The sequence below is a fragment of the Mus musculus genome, chromosome 18 (genome assembly GCF_000001635.26).
Source record: "Mus musculus strain C57BL/6J chromosome 18, GRCm38.p6 C57BL/6J".
In the NCBI taxonomy this organism is placed as follows: domain Eukaryota; kingdom Metazoa; phylum Chordata; class Mammalia; order Rodentia; family Muridae; genus Mus; species Mus musculus.
In genome coordinates this window covers 67,822,627-67,839,044 of record NC_000084.6, presented here as the reverse complement: position 1 = coordinate 67,839,044, position 16,418 = coordinate 67,822,627, and the positions used below count along the sequence as shown (strand labels likewise).

Below are 16,418 nucleotides of genomic sequence, written 5' to 3'. Positions count from 1 at the left end.
ATCTAAGAAAGTAGCAGAGAGGTTGCCAGGCCCCATCATTTAGCAGTTAAACACTGTTTGAGAAAAGAGACTCAGGGAACAGGGGACAGGAATGGATTATTTAAACTAAAGATATATATCAAAAGTGCATGGAATCCTACTGCTTTGTAAGCTAATTAAAAATGTAAGCTTATTTTAAAAGGAGTTTGACTGCATGGGTGAACAAAGCTTTCTCTAGAAGATAAGGGTTTGAAAATTCCAGTGCTAGGTTAGAATCCCTTCCTATGAGCTAACAGTCAGGGAGACACTAAAGATCCCCAAAACAACACGGCTACTGCCACTGCTTTTGGCTGCTCACCATAACTAGATGGTAAGAACCTATTACTGAAGACACAACACACTTTGGTTGCAGAGCATAGGGAAATCAAGCTAGACCTGACCTAGAAACTTCCTCCCTGTTGAAAGATGTTATGCCAATCCCAGGAGAAAGTCATCAAGCTTGCACAGTGGGGATCCTATCTGCGACAACACTGATCTACCAAGACAGAAGAACTCATGGGGCAATAGTGGCCTAACAGTTATTGGGTTAACTAAATGCTTTCTAACTGCATCTGAGGGCTGCTCCAAGGGAAGGAAGTCAGACCTGATATTGTAATCCTGGTCAAAAGCCCGTGGCTAGGGAGGTCACAGACCCTAAGGGAACCTACTACTAGTGTTTTGCTAAAAGGACATGTTGTCAAAGTGCCTCCTAAATATTTATGTTTACAGCTGTAGATCAATGCTGCTCTCAATCTCGGTCAAATATACTTCTTTTGAAGTGGGCAGGAGCCAATGTAGAGACATAGGTACAAATACATACACATATTAATTCATTCTAAAGACACAGAACAGCAACACAAAAGTTGAACAGTCTGAGTCAAGCATCACTACTTCCTTTGGTCTCAAAGCCTTATTAAAGAGACAGTCCAAGTGCCACCCACCTTGTGGTCCTCTGAGCTTTCATCAGCAGCTGTGACAGGAAAGGTATTTTCCTGCTCAGATACGTAAGTCAGCCTGCTCATGTCAGCATGGGAACATGCCAACTGAGACAACTCACTCTCTAAGTGGGGTCTCTGGTGGTAAGCTGAATCAAGAGACTCCAGAACACATCTGAAAGAAAAATGCAAGGATGGTGTTAGATTTGTCTAAGCAAAGGCCACTCCTGTCTATCCACAAGCTTGAGGAAACTCACCCACAAACTTACTATCTTTAATTAAAAAGATCAGTTATATTCCTGCTATTGACCTAGCTGGTGAGATACCATTGAAGAAAAGGTTGCCTCAGTTTCATTAGTAAATACCAATACAGACAGGTAACAGCTGTTATTCATTCAGTAAAAAAGGATTAGCCGGGCGCACACCTGCACTCGGCAGAGGCAGAGAGGCAGAGAGGCAGAGAGGCAGAGGCAGGCGGATTTCTGAGTTCGAGGCCAGCCTGGTCTACACAGTGAGTTCCAGGACAGCCAGGGCTATACAGAGAAACCCTGTCTCGAAAAAACAAACAACAACAACAACCAAAAAAAAAAAAAAAAAAAATCCAGGGGGCTAAAGAGATGGCTCAGAGGTTAAGAGCACTGACTGCTCTTCTGAAGGTCCTGAATTCAAATCCCCACAACCACATGGTGGCTCACAACCATTCATAACGAGACCTGGCGCCCTCTTCTGGAGTGTCTGAAGACAGCTACGGTGTACTTACATATAATAAACAAATAAATCTTAAAAAAAAAAAAAATCCAATGGATGAACCTAAGAATGTGGCACAGTTGTAGACCATGCTTAAAAAACAAACAAACAAACAAACAAACAAAAAAAACAAAAACAAAATGTGGGTATCTATTACTAGGATCCATACAAAATAAAATAAATAAATAAAAAAGTAAAATGATAAAGCAGCCTTTGTTATGAAACCCACATCTATTTAACACACACACACACACACAACACACACACACGCACGCACACACACACACACACACACACACACACACACGCACACACACGCACACACACACACGCGCACGCACGCACACACACACACACACACACACACACACGCACGCACACACACACACACACACACACACACGCACGCACGCACACACACGCGCACGCACACACACACACACACACACACACACACACGCACGCACGCACACACACGCGCACGCACACACACACACACACACGCACGCACGCACACACACGCGCACGCACACACACACTGGTGTTACTTTTAGCTTATTCTGTTCTTCATCAGCCACATCAGAGCCATTAGCCCAGATCTGGAAAGAAAAGGAGAAAGCTGACCAAGCAGAGCTAGGGAGGTCTTGCTTCGATGGCTCAGCAAGTAAAGGAAAGGTGCTGCCGCCAACCCCTACAAGCTGGTTTGATTCCCTCAGGACTCACATGGTAGGAGGAGAAAACCAGCCTCTACAGATGGTCCTCTGATTCCCTACACACACTGAGCCATGTGCACCTCATGAATGTGCATACAGTCACCACATACCCACAGATAAGTGCAATTTAAAAATTTTTAAATGTATTCCACAAATGTATCATGAGAATTCCCTCCTAAGGGCAGAAGGAAATGAGTTAAGAGGCCAGCCTGGTCCTCAGAGGGAGTTCTAGGACAGCCAGGGCATAAAGAAACTTTGTCTCATAAATAAATAAATAAATAAATAAATAAATAAATAAATAAATAAATAAATAGAAAACAAGATAGTAAAACACAAATGATATACTAAACATTACTAGAAAAACTGAATAAGCCACGAAAGTCCCTGTTCTAGTTAGCATTAAACTGTCAACTTGACACAGTCTAGAATGACCTAAAAACAGTCTTATTGATCTTTATTGGGTTGGTATGTGAGCATGTCTGTGAGGAATTGCCCTCACTATCTTAAGTGGCACCGTCCCTAGGTATGGACTGAGTAACAAGGCTAGCTTAGCATGACTCTTGCAGCAAGCAGCCTTGAGTTCCTGCCCTGACTTCCCTCAGTGATGGACTGCAACCTAGCTAGCAGTGCAAGCTGGAATACACTTTTTCCTCACTGGGGAAATGGCTCAGTGGGTAAAGTGCTTGTAGGTTCCTGAGGAACTGAGTTTGAAACCCCAGCACCCATAGAAAAAAATACAACAACAATGAAAACACACAAAAAACCCACCAGGTATGGATGGTATGTATCAGCAATGCTGTATGGGGAATGGACAGGAGGAACCTAAGGGGCCTGCAGTAGGCGTCATCAAAAACCCTTTCTCAGTATAAACTAAGGTGGGGAAACACCTGAAGTAAAGAAACTCAAAGTACTTTAGGTACTAACTTTAATAAACAAAACTAAAAATTGGAATTCTTTTCTTTTTGATTTTTTTATAATTTAATTTTCCTATACATAGTATAAATTTTTGAATTAATAATTAATAGGGATTGATCTGATCAAAACACGTTATATGCCTTTATGAAATTCTCAAATAATAGAAATAAATAAGGCTGAGTTAAGCACTTACCCTGCGAAGTTTCCAGAAATTTCACTGGGAGAAGAATGACTGAGTGGTGACAGCCTGAAGCTCTCCTCGTCTTGAAAGCCAGATCTACCACTCTCAGGAGAGGCAGTTTTCAAATCTAGGAGAAGGGGTATTCTCCATTAAGAAGAGAAAACACCACCAAACAACAATCCCACACATCTGCAATATGATCAGCTACTATACTTACCAACACTTTTAGGTAAGACCACAAGACCGTCTTCAAAGGTGACGTGCTTGTCACTGCTGCTTGTCTCGCTGACACACTCTTTCTTCCTTCCATGGTCTCGGTTATCTTGTATTTCCTCACACTGTTCTACGATGCTAAAGGAAGGTACTCTGGGGTTCCTCAGTAGTGAGTCACTCCTGGACGCTGCAATGGAAACTGAGGCAGCTTTCTCACTGTTCCGCACATCCAGTAAAGTGTCAACAGAGGGTGGCATCCTCCCCATGGCTGAGTTTCTATTCTCTCTCGTGCTTGTGAGGACTGAATCTGAGGAGGCTATTGTTCTAAGGGATTCTTGAGTATCACTCTCTATATTTTCTGCACAGAAAATAGCAGCTGTAGTTTCTTCTGCTTCCCTTGAATTAGTAGCACAAACGTTCACCATACTCCTGTCTTGAACAGTCTGCCGTTCGGGCGAACATAAATCCCACATGTCAGATGTGCCTGCTCTTGAAAGGGGCTCTCGTGCACCTTCACAGCTACTAAATTCTGTTTTTGTAAGGTATTTCTCCATATCAAATGCATTGGATCTATTACTTTTTTCTAAATCATTAAGTAAGACATGAGAGATGTTTGGACAGTCCTCTTGTGTCCCATCATCCTGAAAAGGCTTGCTTCTTCCCTTATTTCTGAGTGCTTTCATCATGGTAACAAGCTGGGCAGGATCAGTGCTCACTGACACGTCTGCGAAGGCGGAAGCAATGGTGCTTATTCTAAGTACAGAATCTTCACCACCAGACAGTGTGTTCTTATATTCCTGAAGCTTGTTATTACTACAGAGAGTGTCCTAGAAGTAAGAAACTTGAATTAAATTAACTCACTCTACATACAAGGACATGTACAAAGTAGTTTAATCTTTATTTAGTGTATGTAGTCTTCTCTTATCCAAAAACTATGTTCCAAGGCGGCATACCAAGCTATATATATGCTTACCCCTAGACAATATACAAACTTATGATAAAACTTTAAAAATTTATAAATTAGGCACAGCAAGACATAATGGGAACTACAGTATAAAACTGAGATGGGCCCAAGAGCAAAAACTATAAACAACTACGGTAAACACATACCAAAACATGTACCTCTAGTGACAACAGGATGGGTAATGCTAACTTCCTGCTGAGAGTAACTGGAACCCAACAGCTTATGGAAAAGCAACCCATTTGCTCAGTGTGCTGGCACGGATCTATAATCTCAGCACTTGGAATGAACAGGCAGGAGGCCAGTTCAGTCATCCTCAGTTACACAGTAAGTTTGCGGCCAATCTGGGCTACGTGAGAGACTGTCTCAAACAAACAAGCAAATAGGAAGGGAGGGAGGGAGGGAGGGAGGGAGGGAGGGAGGGAGGGAGGGAGGGAAGGATGGATGGATTACAGAGTGGAAAGAAGAAAGTTAGTTTTATTAAACATTATTTAATCAAGGAGACAGGTTATAGTTTCTTGGATAACTGCTAATATAGAAAAAATGTATGAAATTAATAGAAAAAAACTTCATATAACATACAATCCAAAAGAATACCAATAAATAAACAAAGCAAGCTCAGAGGAAACAAGCAATAGATAGAAAGGATTCAAACAGATTCTCGGACTAGTATTCCACTAAAGAAAAGGACAAAAGCTATAAAACTGATTCTTTTTTAAAAATCTTTTCCTCTGTTCTTAAATGAAAAAAAACATTCAAAATGAGAGTAAGAAAAAATTAAAAGTAAAGGGCTGGCAAAATGTCTCAGTGAGCAAAGACAGTTGCCTCCAAGCCTGATGAGCTAAACAAATTCAATACCTGGAGACCAACATGGCACAGGGCAGGAGAGAACGCACTCCGGCAAGTTGTCCTCTGACCTTACATGCATATGAACACAAGCAAACAAATGTATTATGCTTGACTATAAAAAAAATTATGGGTAAAATACAGCATGACAACCCTAAGGAAAAAAGTTTGTATTTACGTGGCTGATAGCAATCTTAGGAGTAAAAGAACAACAGGAACAGAAGGAGATGCGTAGAATGGTAGAGTTGACCAGGCAGACAATTTTGATTTGTATGAACCTAAACTACAACCTCAAAAAATTTAAAGTAAAAATAGACTGAAAATGAAAACCAGATAAACAGGCTGGCAAGATGGCTCAGCGGGTAAGAGTATTGACTGCTCCTCCAAAGGTCCTGAGTTCAAATCCCAGCAACCACATGTGGCTCACAACCATCTGTACAGTTACAGTGTACTCATATAGATAAAGTAATAAATCTTTAAAAAAAAAAAAGAAAACAGATAAATATAGTCAAAGTGGATGTTGTCAAAACCTAAGTAACTGAAGGACTATAGCACAATAATTTTAAGATGCAACCAACTGTCATTCTTATTTAGCATTAATGAAACAAAGGCAGCAAAAGCAGGCATCTCCTTCAAGGGAACAAAATGCATTTTCAAAGACTGGACAAATCCACACACACTGAAGATGTCTTAATAAAATAAATGACTAAAGGCAAAAATCTTGAAACAAAACAAGCAACATAAAACCAATTACTTTAAAATCTGGAAAACTGGACCGGAAAGACAGCTCGGTGATAAGAGCATGAACTTCTGACAAAAGACCTGAGCTCATTCCACACCATGTCAAGTGGTTCACAACTGCTCACAATCCCAAAGTCCAGGGGGTAGGTACCCACACACATATGTCCAGACCCTACCCTCAACATACACGTAATTTAAAAAATAAATAATTTAAAATAGTAGAAATAAAATTAAAAATCTAGAATATCTTATAAATGCTTGAAAACCTAATTAAGTTTTTTTCAAAATATGTTGAACAGGGATGGGGCTATCAATCAGTAGACGAATACTTGCCTAAGAATGTGTGGAGCCAGGGGTTCACTTCTCAGCACAACCAAAATGGGAAGGAGGAAGGGACGGAGAGAGGGAGAGAAAAGCTTTGATACAGGTGGGTTGGGAAGGATGAAGCAAGGAAACTGAATAAAGAAAGCATGATATATCAGAACACGGAATGAAAGACGAAACACAGATGCAGCAGAAGCTGTGCTCTAGGAAAATTCATCCTACTAGGTAAGTGCTCATCCGAGGAAAATACTGGGGAAAGACAGAAAGAATTCAGTGAGAAACAACCAGTGAGCTACACATTCATCTTACAAAGTCAGGGGACACAAAGAGGAGCTCAAGCAGTCTAAGCTACAGAACAACAACTTTTCCTAAAAACAAATTAATAATAAAATGCCGGCTAGTTGGCACACATCTCTAATCCCTGCAGTAGGGAGGCTGAGATAGTCTTGATGAGATCAAGAGCAGCCTGGTTCTCATAGTGAGTTCTAGGATAGTCTGAAGTACATAGTGAAAATTTGCCTAATCATAAAATATAGAGGAAAACTACAATGATTATAAAATGTTCGTGGGTTAGAAGATTCTATTATAGAAATGTGGATTTTACTGTTCTATAGATTAAATTAATCTCATTAAAAGCACACAGTTGCTGATGGGTTAGTTCTTTGGTATATTAAAACTGTATGAAGGGGGCTGGAGAGATGGCTCAGCAGTTAAAAGCACTGCTCTTCCAGAGGTCCTGAGTTCAATTCCCAGCAACCACATGGTGGCTCACAACCATCTGTAATGAGATCTGACGCCCTCTTCTGGTGTGCATGAAGATAGAGACCATGTACTCATATACATTAAATAAATTTAAAAAAAAACTGTATGAAAATGATTTTAGTATATACCAAAGCAACAATAGTACACATCAAAGCAACAATATGAGTGACATAACACAGAAAAAAATTATTATCTTGCATATCTGACTTATGAAAAAGTCAACCCACTGGTGAAATAAAGAAAGCATGAAGTAATTAAATGAACAATAGTAGATACTACTGAGTGAAAAGGCTGAGGCTGGAAAGCTGAGTAAGCAGTTAAGAGCACTGGCTACTCTTTCAGAAGACCCAGGTTCAATTTCCAGCACCCACATGACAGCTCACAACCATCTGTACCTCCAGTTCCAGGAAATCTGACTTCCTCACACCAATAAAATACCTCATAAAATAAAATTAAAGAAGTAATTTAAAAATAAAAAACGTGAAAAGGCTAATAAGCCAGGCATGGTGGATCCCACATGACATCACAGCATCAGGGAGGCTGAGACAGGAAGACTCACAGAAGTTCAAACCCAGCCTGGACAACAGAGTTCATCCAAGTCTAACTAGAGCTATACAGTGAGACCCTATCTTGAAGAAAAAAAGGGGGTCGGGGGGACAAGTCACAGACTGAAAGGAAATAGGTAAAACTTTCATGACCTACCAAAAGATATAAGGAAATCCATGAAATGGAACTTCACAAAGAAACTACCTAAAAGACCAATAAAAGTATAAAAGTACTTAACTTCATTAGCAATCAGAAGAATACAAATCAAAACAAAGAAGTCCCACTACAGAGCTACTCAAAAGGTATAAAAAAAATACCACTCTGTGAGGAGAGGTCATATGTCAACACAAATCATTACAGACCACTGGGAGGCAACTATATTGGTGTAGCTGCTCCAAAAACTATTCTAAAGGAACCTCAGTGTAAGTCACGAACCTTATGTGTGAACCATCAGTTGCACTCAACAGAGACACGCACAGGACAGGGGTGGTGGAGTGGGTCAGCCGACAAGGCACAGGCACTAGACTGTTCCAGCATATCAAATAGCCTAAGCATTCACTAACACTCATAGAACACAACACAACACAACACACTAAGGAAAATGGCTGACTACACAGTCCTTTAGCAAGAAAAGGTAAAGCAAAAAAAGCCAAAGAAAAAGAATGCATGCTGCATGTCTTTTATACAAAGTTAAAAACAGGTAAGAATTATAGTATTGTAATACTATAACTAGTATTACTAGTTACTACTAATGCTCTGGTAATAAGTACGGTTTAAAAGAATCTTTTTAAAAAGAATTCTGAATTATTGACAATATTCTCTATTTTTTTTCATTCTTTTTTTTCTTTTCATGATTCTGGAGGTAAACACTGACCGTCTGTCTTGGCCAAGTGAAGAGGAACATCAGACGGGAAGAAACAAGGGTGGATGTACATGCCTCAGTGTTCTTCTCCATCGGGGACACACAAACTGGGATAATGCATTCACTCTAAGTCTTATACATTCTTCTATATGTACATTATAAATTATTTTTTAAATATTTCTCATTTAAAGGACACTGTAACAAAACTGAAGCCAGAAAAATACGGGCATACATTTTCCACAGATGACCTTGGTCCATCTTATTTGAAAACCATTGCAAGATAATCTAAGACACCCTTTAGGGAGAGCTTGAGCTACCTCTGTCTGGTTTCTGCTGGCAGTTAGTGTAATGTCATCTTCATCCACCTGGGAATTTCTCTGCAGTTCTTCAGCCTTGAGCATAACCGATCCTTCACTTAGCTGTACCTGGGACTGTTCATTTAAGTCTCCTATAGGAAATAAACAATATTCAACTTAAAGGCATGTAGTTACCCTTTGGAAACAACCTGATAAGGAAGTACAGTCCAAATGATTAAATGCCAAGGGGAAAAAAGTATCTTTGTACTGTAAATGTTGAGTTGTCCTCAGTAAGAATGTTTAATTGACAGACATTTGGACAAAGGACAGGTTCTGAAGGAAGTCTGTGGATTTATATCTCCCCTAAATTATTTATGTAAACTAATTTAATATATTTGGGCTTCAAAACTTGATTTCAAAATTATATACTTCTTCAGAGTAATAAAAATGAACTACAACAGGCTTTTTATCCTTCATCCTGTACTGAAGCACAGGCATATCCTGGGGTGTAGAGATGGTTCAGTGGTTAAAAAGCGCTGGCTGCTCTTCCAGAGAACCTGGAGTGAATCCTCAGAGACCACCCAGCAGCTCTGTAGGCACTAGGTAGGCATGAGCATGGTGCATAGATACACAGAGACAAAATACTCAGGTACATACAATAAAATAATTTAAAAAAAAGAATGGGGCACTATTATGCAACTTCATAATTATGCAGCAAAAGATACTGGATTAGCAAAAAGGTACAGTTCGGTAAAGTTCAGTAACTTAGCTAGCAAAGAAAGTCTGACCTAAAATATCTCCTATTAGTTGAGAGTGGTAGCACACACCTTTAGGATCTCTGAGTGCAAGCCAGCCTGGTCTACAGAGTGAGTCCAGGTGAGCCAGGGATACACAGAGAAACCCTGTCTCAAGAAAGGAAAAAAAAATTCTATAGATATTGCAGGAATGTTATATGTATTCTACTTTAAATTTCAAAGCATCTCTAATTTCTATTATTCCATAACAGTAATAATTTGATAAGCCAGATTTAACTAGGTCATTTTAAATTATTCACATTTGCTATAGTAGTTTATAAAAAAACTTAGGTGGATTTTATCTCTCTTCTCTACTTTCAGTTGAAAAGGAAATGTGAGTGCCGGGCAGTGGTGGCGCATGCCTTTGATCCCGGCACTTGGGAGGCAGAGGCAGGCGGATTTCTGAGTTCGAGGCCAGCCTGGTCTACAGAGTAAGTTCCAGGACAGCCAGGGCTGCACAGAGAAACCCTGCCTTGAAAAAAAAAAAACAAAAAAACAAAAAAAACAACAAAAAGAAAAAAGAAAGAAAAAGAAAAGAGAGAAAAGAAAAGAAAAGGAAAGGAAAGAGAAGAAAAGGTGAAAAAAAAAATCCACCTCTCCCACCCATGTGGAGATCTTATAAAGCAACACTGTGTACATCTTCACGCAGAGAACATGATCTCACAATTACAAAGTTAAGTCAACAGATCCTTGAAGTCTTCCATTTAATCCACTACCTGAAGAGAAACCACGGTAAGGCTGAGTTGCTTCTTTCTCCAAATCACTTCTTGACAAATCAGATTTTATTAACGCAACAGGTTCTCTCTCCTCTGGTGATCTAATAAAATAACCAAATGATGGCTGCAAAAATAATTAAACACAAATTAGTTTTCCTTAATTTCCAACCACTTTGAAAAGCTCTAGATTACTTTATCTACTACTACTAAAACATCCAAATGACTTCATTCTTGCCATTTAACTTCAAAAATCTAGAGGCAAACTTTAAAAGTCCATCTAGAAGCTTTGAGCTGGTTACCGGTGATAGCACCTGTCTGCTCGTGGAAAGACCTGGGCACCACATCCAACATGGGGAGAAGAGATGCCACAGACAAAACCTTTTGCTTCTTCAGTGACAGCTACCGTTTAATCACTGTAACTGATGTTAAGTAAGCCTTCCTAAAAAGTCAAAATCAAGTCAGAAGGGGCACTTCAGTAAGTGTTACGGACACTCACTGTTTATTGGCGTTGTTCTGAATGGGGGCTGGTAAAAATGTTGTAGAATTTAAAGAATGCCTATCTTGCTCTGTAGATTAATCTGAAGAAAACGCCTTGAGAGGAAATATACTCCCACTGACTTTCGTTAAGTTTCAGAAAGATCTAGGTTCAAGGAACTTACTAAAGAGAACTGAATTTGCACTTTCATGAACTGAATTTACATGACTTTCGTATCGCACACAGATCTAAAATGACTTAAGATTCTAGTTGATATTCATTTGGAAGTTTCTTCCCAGGATCCAGTAAGCTGAATATATGAAACTTCACAATACCAAAACAAAACCTCTGAGTCAGATCTCTTAGGAATTCCTAAGATCTAATGCTATGTTCATCTATTTAGGAAGGAATTCAGAAAGCCATGCATGGCTTGTAATCCCAACACTCACTTAGGAGGCAAAGACAAGTCTATGACTTCAAGGCCAGCTTGCTCTACAATTTTCAGATTAGCCAGAGCTAGCTACATCCCCTATATTAAAAAAAAGAAAGAAAGAAAAGAAAAGAGAAAGAAAAGAAAAAAAAAGAGTTCAGAGCACACAAGTACAATTGAACACAGAGTAAGATGAGACGAGAAAACTACAAGTTCAAGGCCAGCCTGGGCTACAAAGTGAGATACTATCTGAAAAACAAGACAATACAAAAGGAATGGTTATTTTTCCATTTCTTTCATAGTCTCTAAAACCCCAATCTACCTCTTTCAAGCATTTCATTTTTTAATTCACTACATGGATCAGATGGTTCAAAAGCATGGTTTCATGTTTAGGTTCTGAGGGGCTAGATAGAGAAATGGCTCCGTAGTTAAAATGTATACTGCCTGTAACTCCAGCCCCAGGGTGTGACACCGCCTTCTGGCCCCTACAGGCACTATATGGATGTACACAAATCCATACACACAGACACATGCATATACACATAATTTTTTCAAATTAATTCAGGGACTGGAGAGATGGCTCAACAGTTAAAAGAACTGACTGACTGCTCTTCCAGAGGACCCAGGTTCAATTTCCAGCACCCTACATGATGGCTCTGTTCACAAGTTCACGTAACTTTAACTCTAAGGGATCTAACTTCCATGAGCACCATGCAAGTGCACTGTGCACATACACATATAAAGCAAAATTCTCATAAACATAAAATAAATAAATCTTCCTTAAAATGTTTTATGTTCTACTTAAGTTGAAGAAACTGATGTCATTACATTGTGCCATAGTTGGCCAGGGCCTATGCACTAAGGACCTAGAGAGCAGTGTGGCACTCCTGGAAGGTGGTGGAACTTTAGGAGGATAGAAGGACATTCTATCACTGAGTGCATGCCCTTGAAGGGGACATGAGGACGCCAGCCACTTCCTTCCTTGTCTCTCTCTCCCTGCTCTGCCCTCTTTGCTCTGCTGTCTCTTTTCCTTCTTTTTTCTCCCCTCCCGCATCCCTAGCTCCCTCCTAGCTGCCATGAGGTACAGTTTCCTCAGCCACACTCCAGCTATGATGTAAAGTGCTGACTCAGGCTCAAAACAACAAAGCCAAACCACCATGGAGTGAAACCATAACTCAAAATAAGCCCTACTTTCTTTAAATGAATCTTAGCCATTGTACTACCGTCTTACTAGGAAGCTAACACATGCTCTTAGTGAATTCAGCTTTAATAAACACTCTGTAATATACATTTAACAAATTATGTTGCAACTCAAGTTCCCTGTGTAGAATAAATCTTAAATCCTTACAACTTCCTGTTACAATAGGTCCTCCTTGTCCCCACCCTTCACTGACTTGACTGTCTCTTCTCCCTGACTAAGCCTCGGCTGTCTGTTCCTCTGTGTCTTACTGGCTTTCACCACGATGCAGGCTCCTGGCAAAGGGAGTGGCAATGTGGAATTGAACCTAAGCAACACGACCAAGCTACTCACTCCAAGTCCTTCCCGGAAGTTCAACTGAGATACCACCAATCTCCTACCCCACTTATCCTCACCCTGGCCCCTCACATTAGCTCTTTCTGCCTTCGATGAACCACTTGATACCTGTTCTCTGGGCCTCACACACATGGTTTTCCTTTACCAGGAACACTGTTCCTCTGGATCTCTGGATGGCTGCCTCTTTGTTCCGTGTCATCCCCTCAGACAGGATTCTAAACAGCAGAGTGAAGCAGCTTTCTGCTCAGGCATTCCTTATAATGCTTACCACTACATGAACTGCTTGCATTTTAAAAATCTATGTAACTATCACTTTTTAAAAATCAAAACATTCTAACATTTTAAAACATCTTATAGATGGATAGAATAAATGAATCCTAGAATTCTTCCTACCAATTGACCATGATACCAAAAGTTACTTAGTGCATACCTGTGTTGACTACTTTACACGTAGCAAAATGTTTCAACCTTACAAAAATCCCACAAAGAGCACTACACTTTAGAAATGGAGAAATTAGACACAGAAGATAAACTGTCCAGTGCCATAGAGCTGGTTTAAAGGCAGAACCAGAACTGAAACCAGGTCTGACTGACCACAAATCCTAAGCTTTTAACCACTATTCTGCCAGGCTCCCATTCTGCCTATGCCTTAAAGTTGCTATACTCTAAATAGACCATCATAACATTCTAAGTAAAAGAAACCTGGGATTGTGCCTGTCCCCACAAAAACTCATGTTGAGGTTTGGTCCCCAAGATTGTGAGATGGGGGCTGGCGAGATGGCTCAGTGGTTAAGAGCTCCAACTGCTCTTCCGAAGGTCCCGAGTTCAAATCCCAGCAACCACATGGTGGCTCACAACCATCTGTAACGAAATTTGATGCCCTCTTCTGGAGTATCTGAGGACAGCTACAGTGTACTTACATATAATAAATAAATAAATCTTTAAAAAAAAAAAAAAAAAAAAAAAAAGATTGTGAGATGGTAGGATCTCTCAGGGGCTTATGCTCTAAGAGAGATGTACCCTCAGGAAAACATTAGGGGAGGGTGCAGTGAAAGTGGTCAAGTAAAGGGAAAAGAGGGTTATTTAAAGTAAGTATGGTTCTCTTCGATTTCTCTTACACACATCTCTTTCACACGGACCATTTCCCCACCCACTAAGAGTTGCTACAACAGCTTATCCAGTCTTGGGTCTTGTGGTCCAGCACCACACATGGACATGAGTGACTCTACCATTTTCATACTTACTCTTTTCACATCCTTACCACCACCAAGGCAACCAAGAGCTTCAGATCTTTCTGCAAAGAACTCTCCTAATGAAAGGCGTAGATAACTGCCATTGTCTTTATCAAAATCTGATGTGCCAAGTGATTTTCTCAATAAATGGTAATTAACTGTCGCTACCCAGGAATTATCACCAAGTGCCACTGGAGTGTTCTGAACATCTATTTTTTCATCCTAGAAAAAGATAAAGTTATTGTTTCTTTTTTTGTTTTTTCCTCAAAAAGGCTTCTCCTTGTTTTTCTAATGTGTGAAAGTAAAAATAAAAGAAATAGGAAAACTTAAAAACTAGCTTTTTCAAAATGTGGTACAAAACATTTAGATAAACTTAAGAATGAATAACTACTAAAGTCTACAGAAGAACTCATTTTTGTATACCGGTTACAATATGTACTGTCTGAATAAGTTACTTAAACACTAACTGTCACAAAGTAGAATATACACATCTTTACCACACACAATAGGATTACCTTCTGTAAACCGTATTATTTTAAAACACAAAGAGATCCATGGAAATTTTAGAAACAATTTTAAGTAAATTAAAGATAAGCTTAGGGGCTAGAGAAATGGCTCGGTGATCAAGAGTGTGAACTATTTCCTATAGAGGATCCCAAGACCATTGCCAGTACCCACATGTATCCGATGGTTCATAGTTGCTTGTAATTATAGCTCCAGAGAGATCTGGTACTGTTGGCCTCTGCAGTGACCTACTTCTGCATACATTCACATAACTAAAAGTAATTTTATTTAATTCTTTTTTAAAAAATTTAAGCCACTAGTCTGACAATGACAACATCTCCTTGGACCCCAGGACACATGGTAGAAGAAGAAAATCAACTCCCAAAAGTTGTTCTTTAACCTCTATACATGTGCCAGCACACACATGCTGGCCCTAAACATCCCTACCACAGGCACACAATAAATAAACAAGTACAGACCTTTAAAAATAAAGATAGACCAGCCGGGCGTGGTGGCGCATGCCTTTAATCCCAGCACTCAGGAGGCAGAGGCAGGTGGATTTCTGAGTTCAAAGCCAGCCTGGTCTACAAAGTGAGTTCCAGGACAGCCAGGGCTATACAGAGAAACCCTGTCTCAAAAAAACAAAAAATAAAATAAAAAATAAAGATACAGTAACTGTACTGTTGTTATGTACAGCACTGGAAATGAAGGGCAGGGTTTTATATACCAGGCAACTGCTATGCCTGTAATCTACATTCCCTTACAAAGATATATTTTAGTCTATCAGTTTTCAGCTAGTAAGTTTTTAGCTAGTAACTTAGAACAAAAGAGTTAAAGTTGCCATCCCATGAAAAAAAAAAGTGAAGTGATTCTAGACTAACTGCTTGGGGAAGTTTTTTATCTAAATTTAAATTAATACAAGAAAAATTTAAATTTAGGTAGGAACAAGTAATTTCAGACCTGTATAAATGGATGTTCTTTATTGAATTCTTCTTCATCTTTTGCAATTAAGTCCAATGCGTCAGCTTAAAGGAAAACAAGTTTATATAATTACACTCATGTCAGCACACACAAAAAGCAAATTTAAAAAATGAAATGATAGGAAAACACTTTGTCATGGGGACAGGTGCACACGTGGGGGAGGTGCACCTCTGCAGGTGTGCCTGTCAGCTAGAGAGGCCACAAGTCACCTGCAGGTGTCTTCCTCTAGTGCTCTAAGTCTTGTTTCTGAGCTGACATTCTCCTCTTTAGGATGCTGTCAATCCCCTAGCATCTTCCCGCTTTACCCCAGCACTCACTGGGTTGTAAAGTGCATACCACTGCCACCTTCCGATCCCAGCTTTTACATGAATACTGGGAATCAGAATGCAGGCCTCATGCTTGTACAGCAAGCATTTTTATCCATTACACAACTCCCTAGTTCACGAAATACAAATATTTTAAAGTGTGTAAAACTTCCATTCACATGATTTATACAATTATATTAAGTATGTAAGATTGTCAAATTTCCATTAAAATGCACAATACTCTGACTGGTTTCAGTTGTAAAAATTTGCCCTAGTTGATTTGTGAAAAGTATTTAAACATAATTCCAACTGAGTACAAGCATGATACCATGTGCCTATAGTCCCAGCCATTCAGGAAGCTGAGGTAGGGGAATCATTTGAGCCCAG

The 16,418-nt window shown here is 39.6% G+C and overlaps 1 protein-coding gene across 6 annotated transcripts in view; it reads right to left on the bottom strand.

Moving 5' to 3' along the window:
- Nucleotides 1–16,418, bottom strand: part of Cep192 (centrosomal protein 192) — an 85,117-nt gene that overhangs the window by 46,126 nt on the left and 22,573 nt on the right. For 5 of the 6 annotated variants that reach the window (XM_006526241.3, XM_011247001.3, XM_006526243.3 and 2 more), the window contains 7 exons: nucleotides 15,706–15,770; nucleotides 14,254–14,463; nucleotides 10,571–10,694; nucleotides 9,082–9,212; nucleotides 3,727–4,549; nucleotides 3,522–3,636; nucleotides 960–1,128 (listed from right to left, as the gene is read on the bottom strand). In XM_006526241.3, coding sequence (XP_006526304.1) covers nucleotides 960–1,128; nucleotides 3,522–3,636; nucleotides 3,727–4,549; nucleotides 9,082–9,212; nucleotides 10,571–10,694; nucleotides 14,254–14,463; nucleotides 15,706–15,770 — 1,637 coding nt within the window. Of the gene's footprint in view, nucleotides 1–959; nucleotides 1,129–3,521; nucleotides 3,637–3,726; nucleotides 4,550–4,844; nucleotides 5,045–9,081; nucleotides 9,213–10,570; nucleotides 10,695–14,253; nucleotides 14,464–15,705; nucleotides 15,771–16,418 lie in introns of those variants that run through there. The other variant, XM_011247000.3, reaches the window with a different exon arrangement.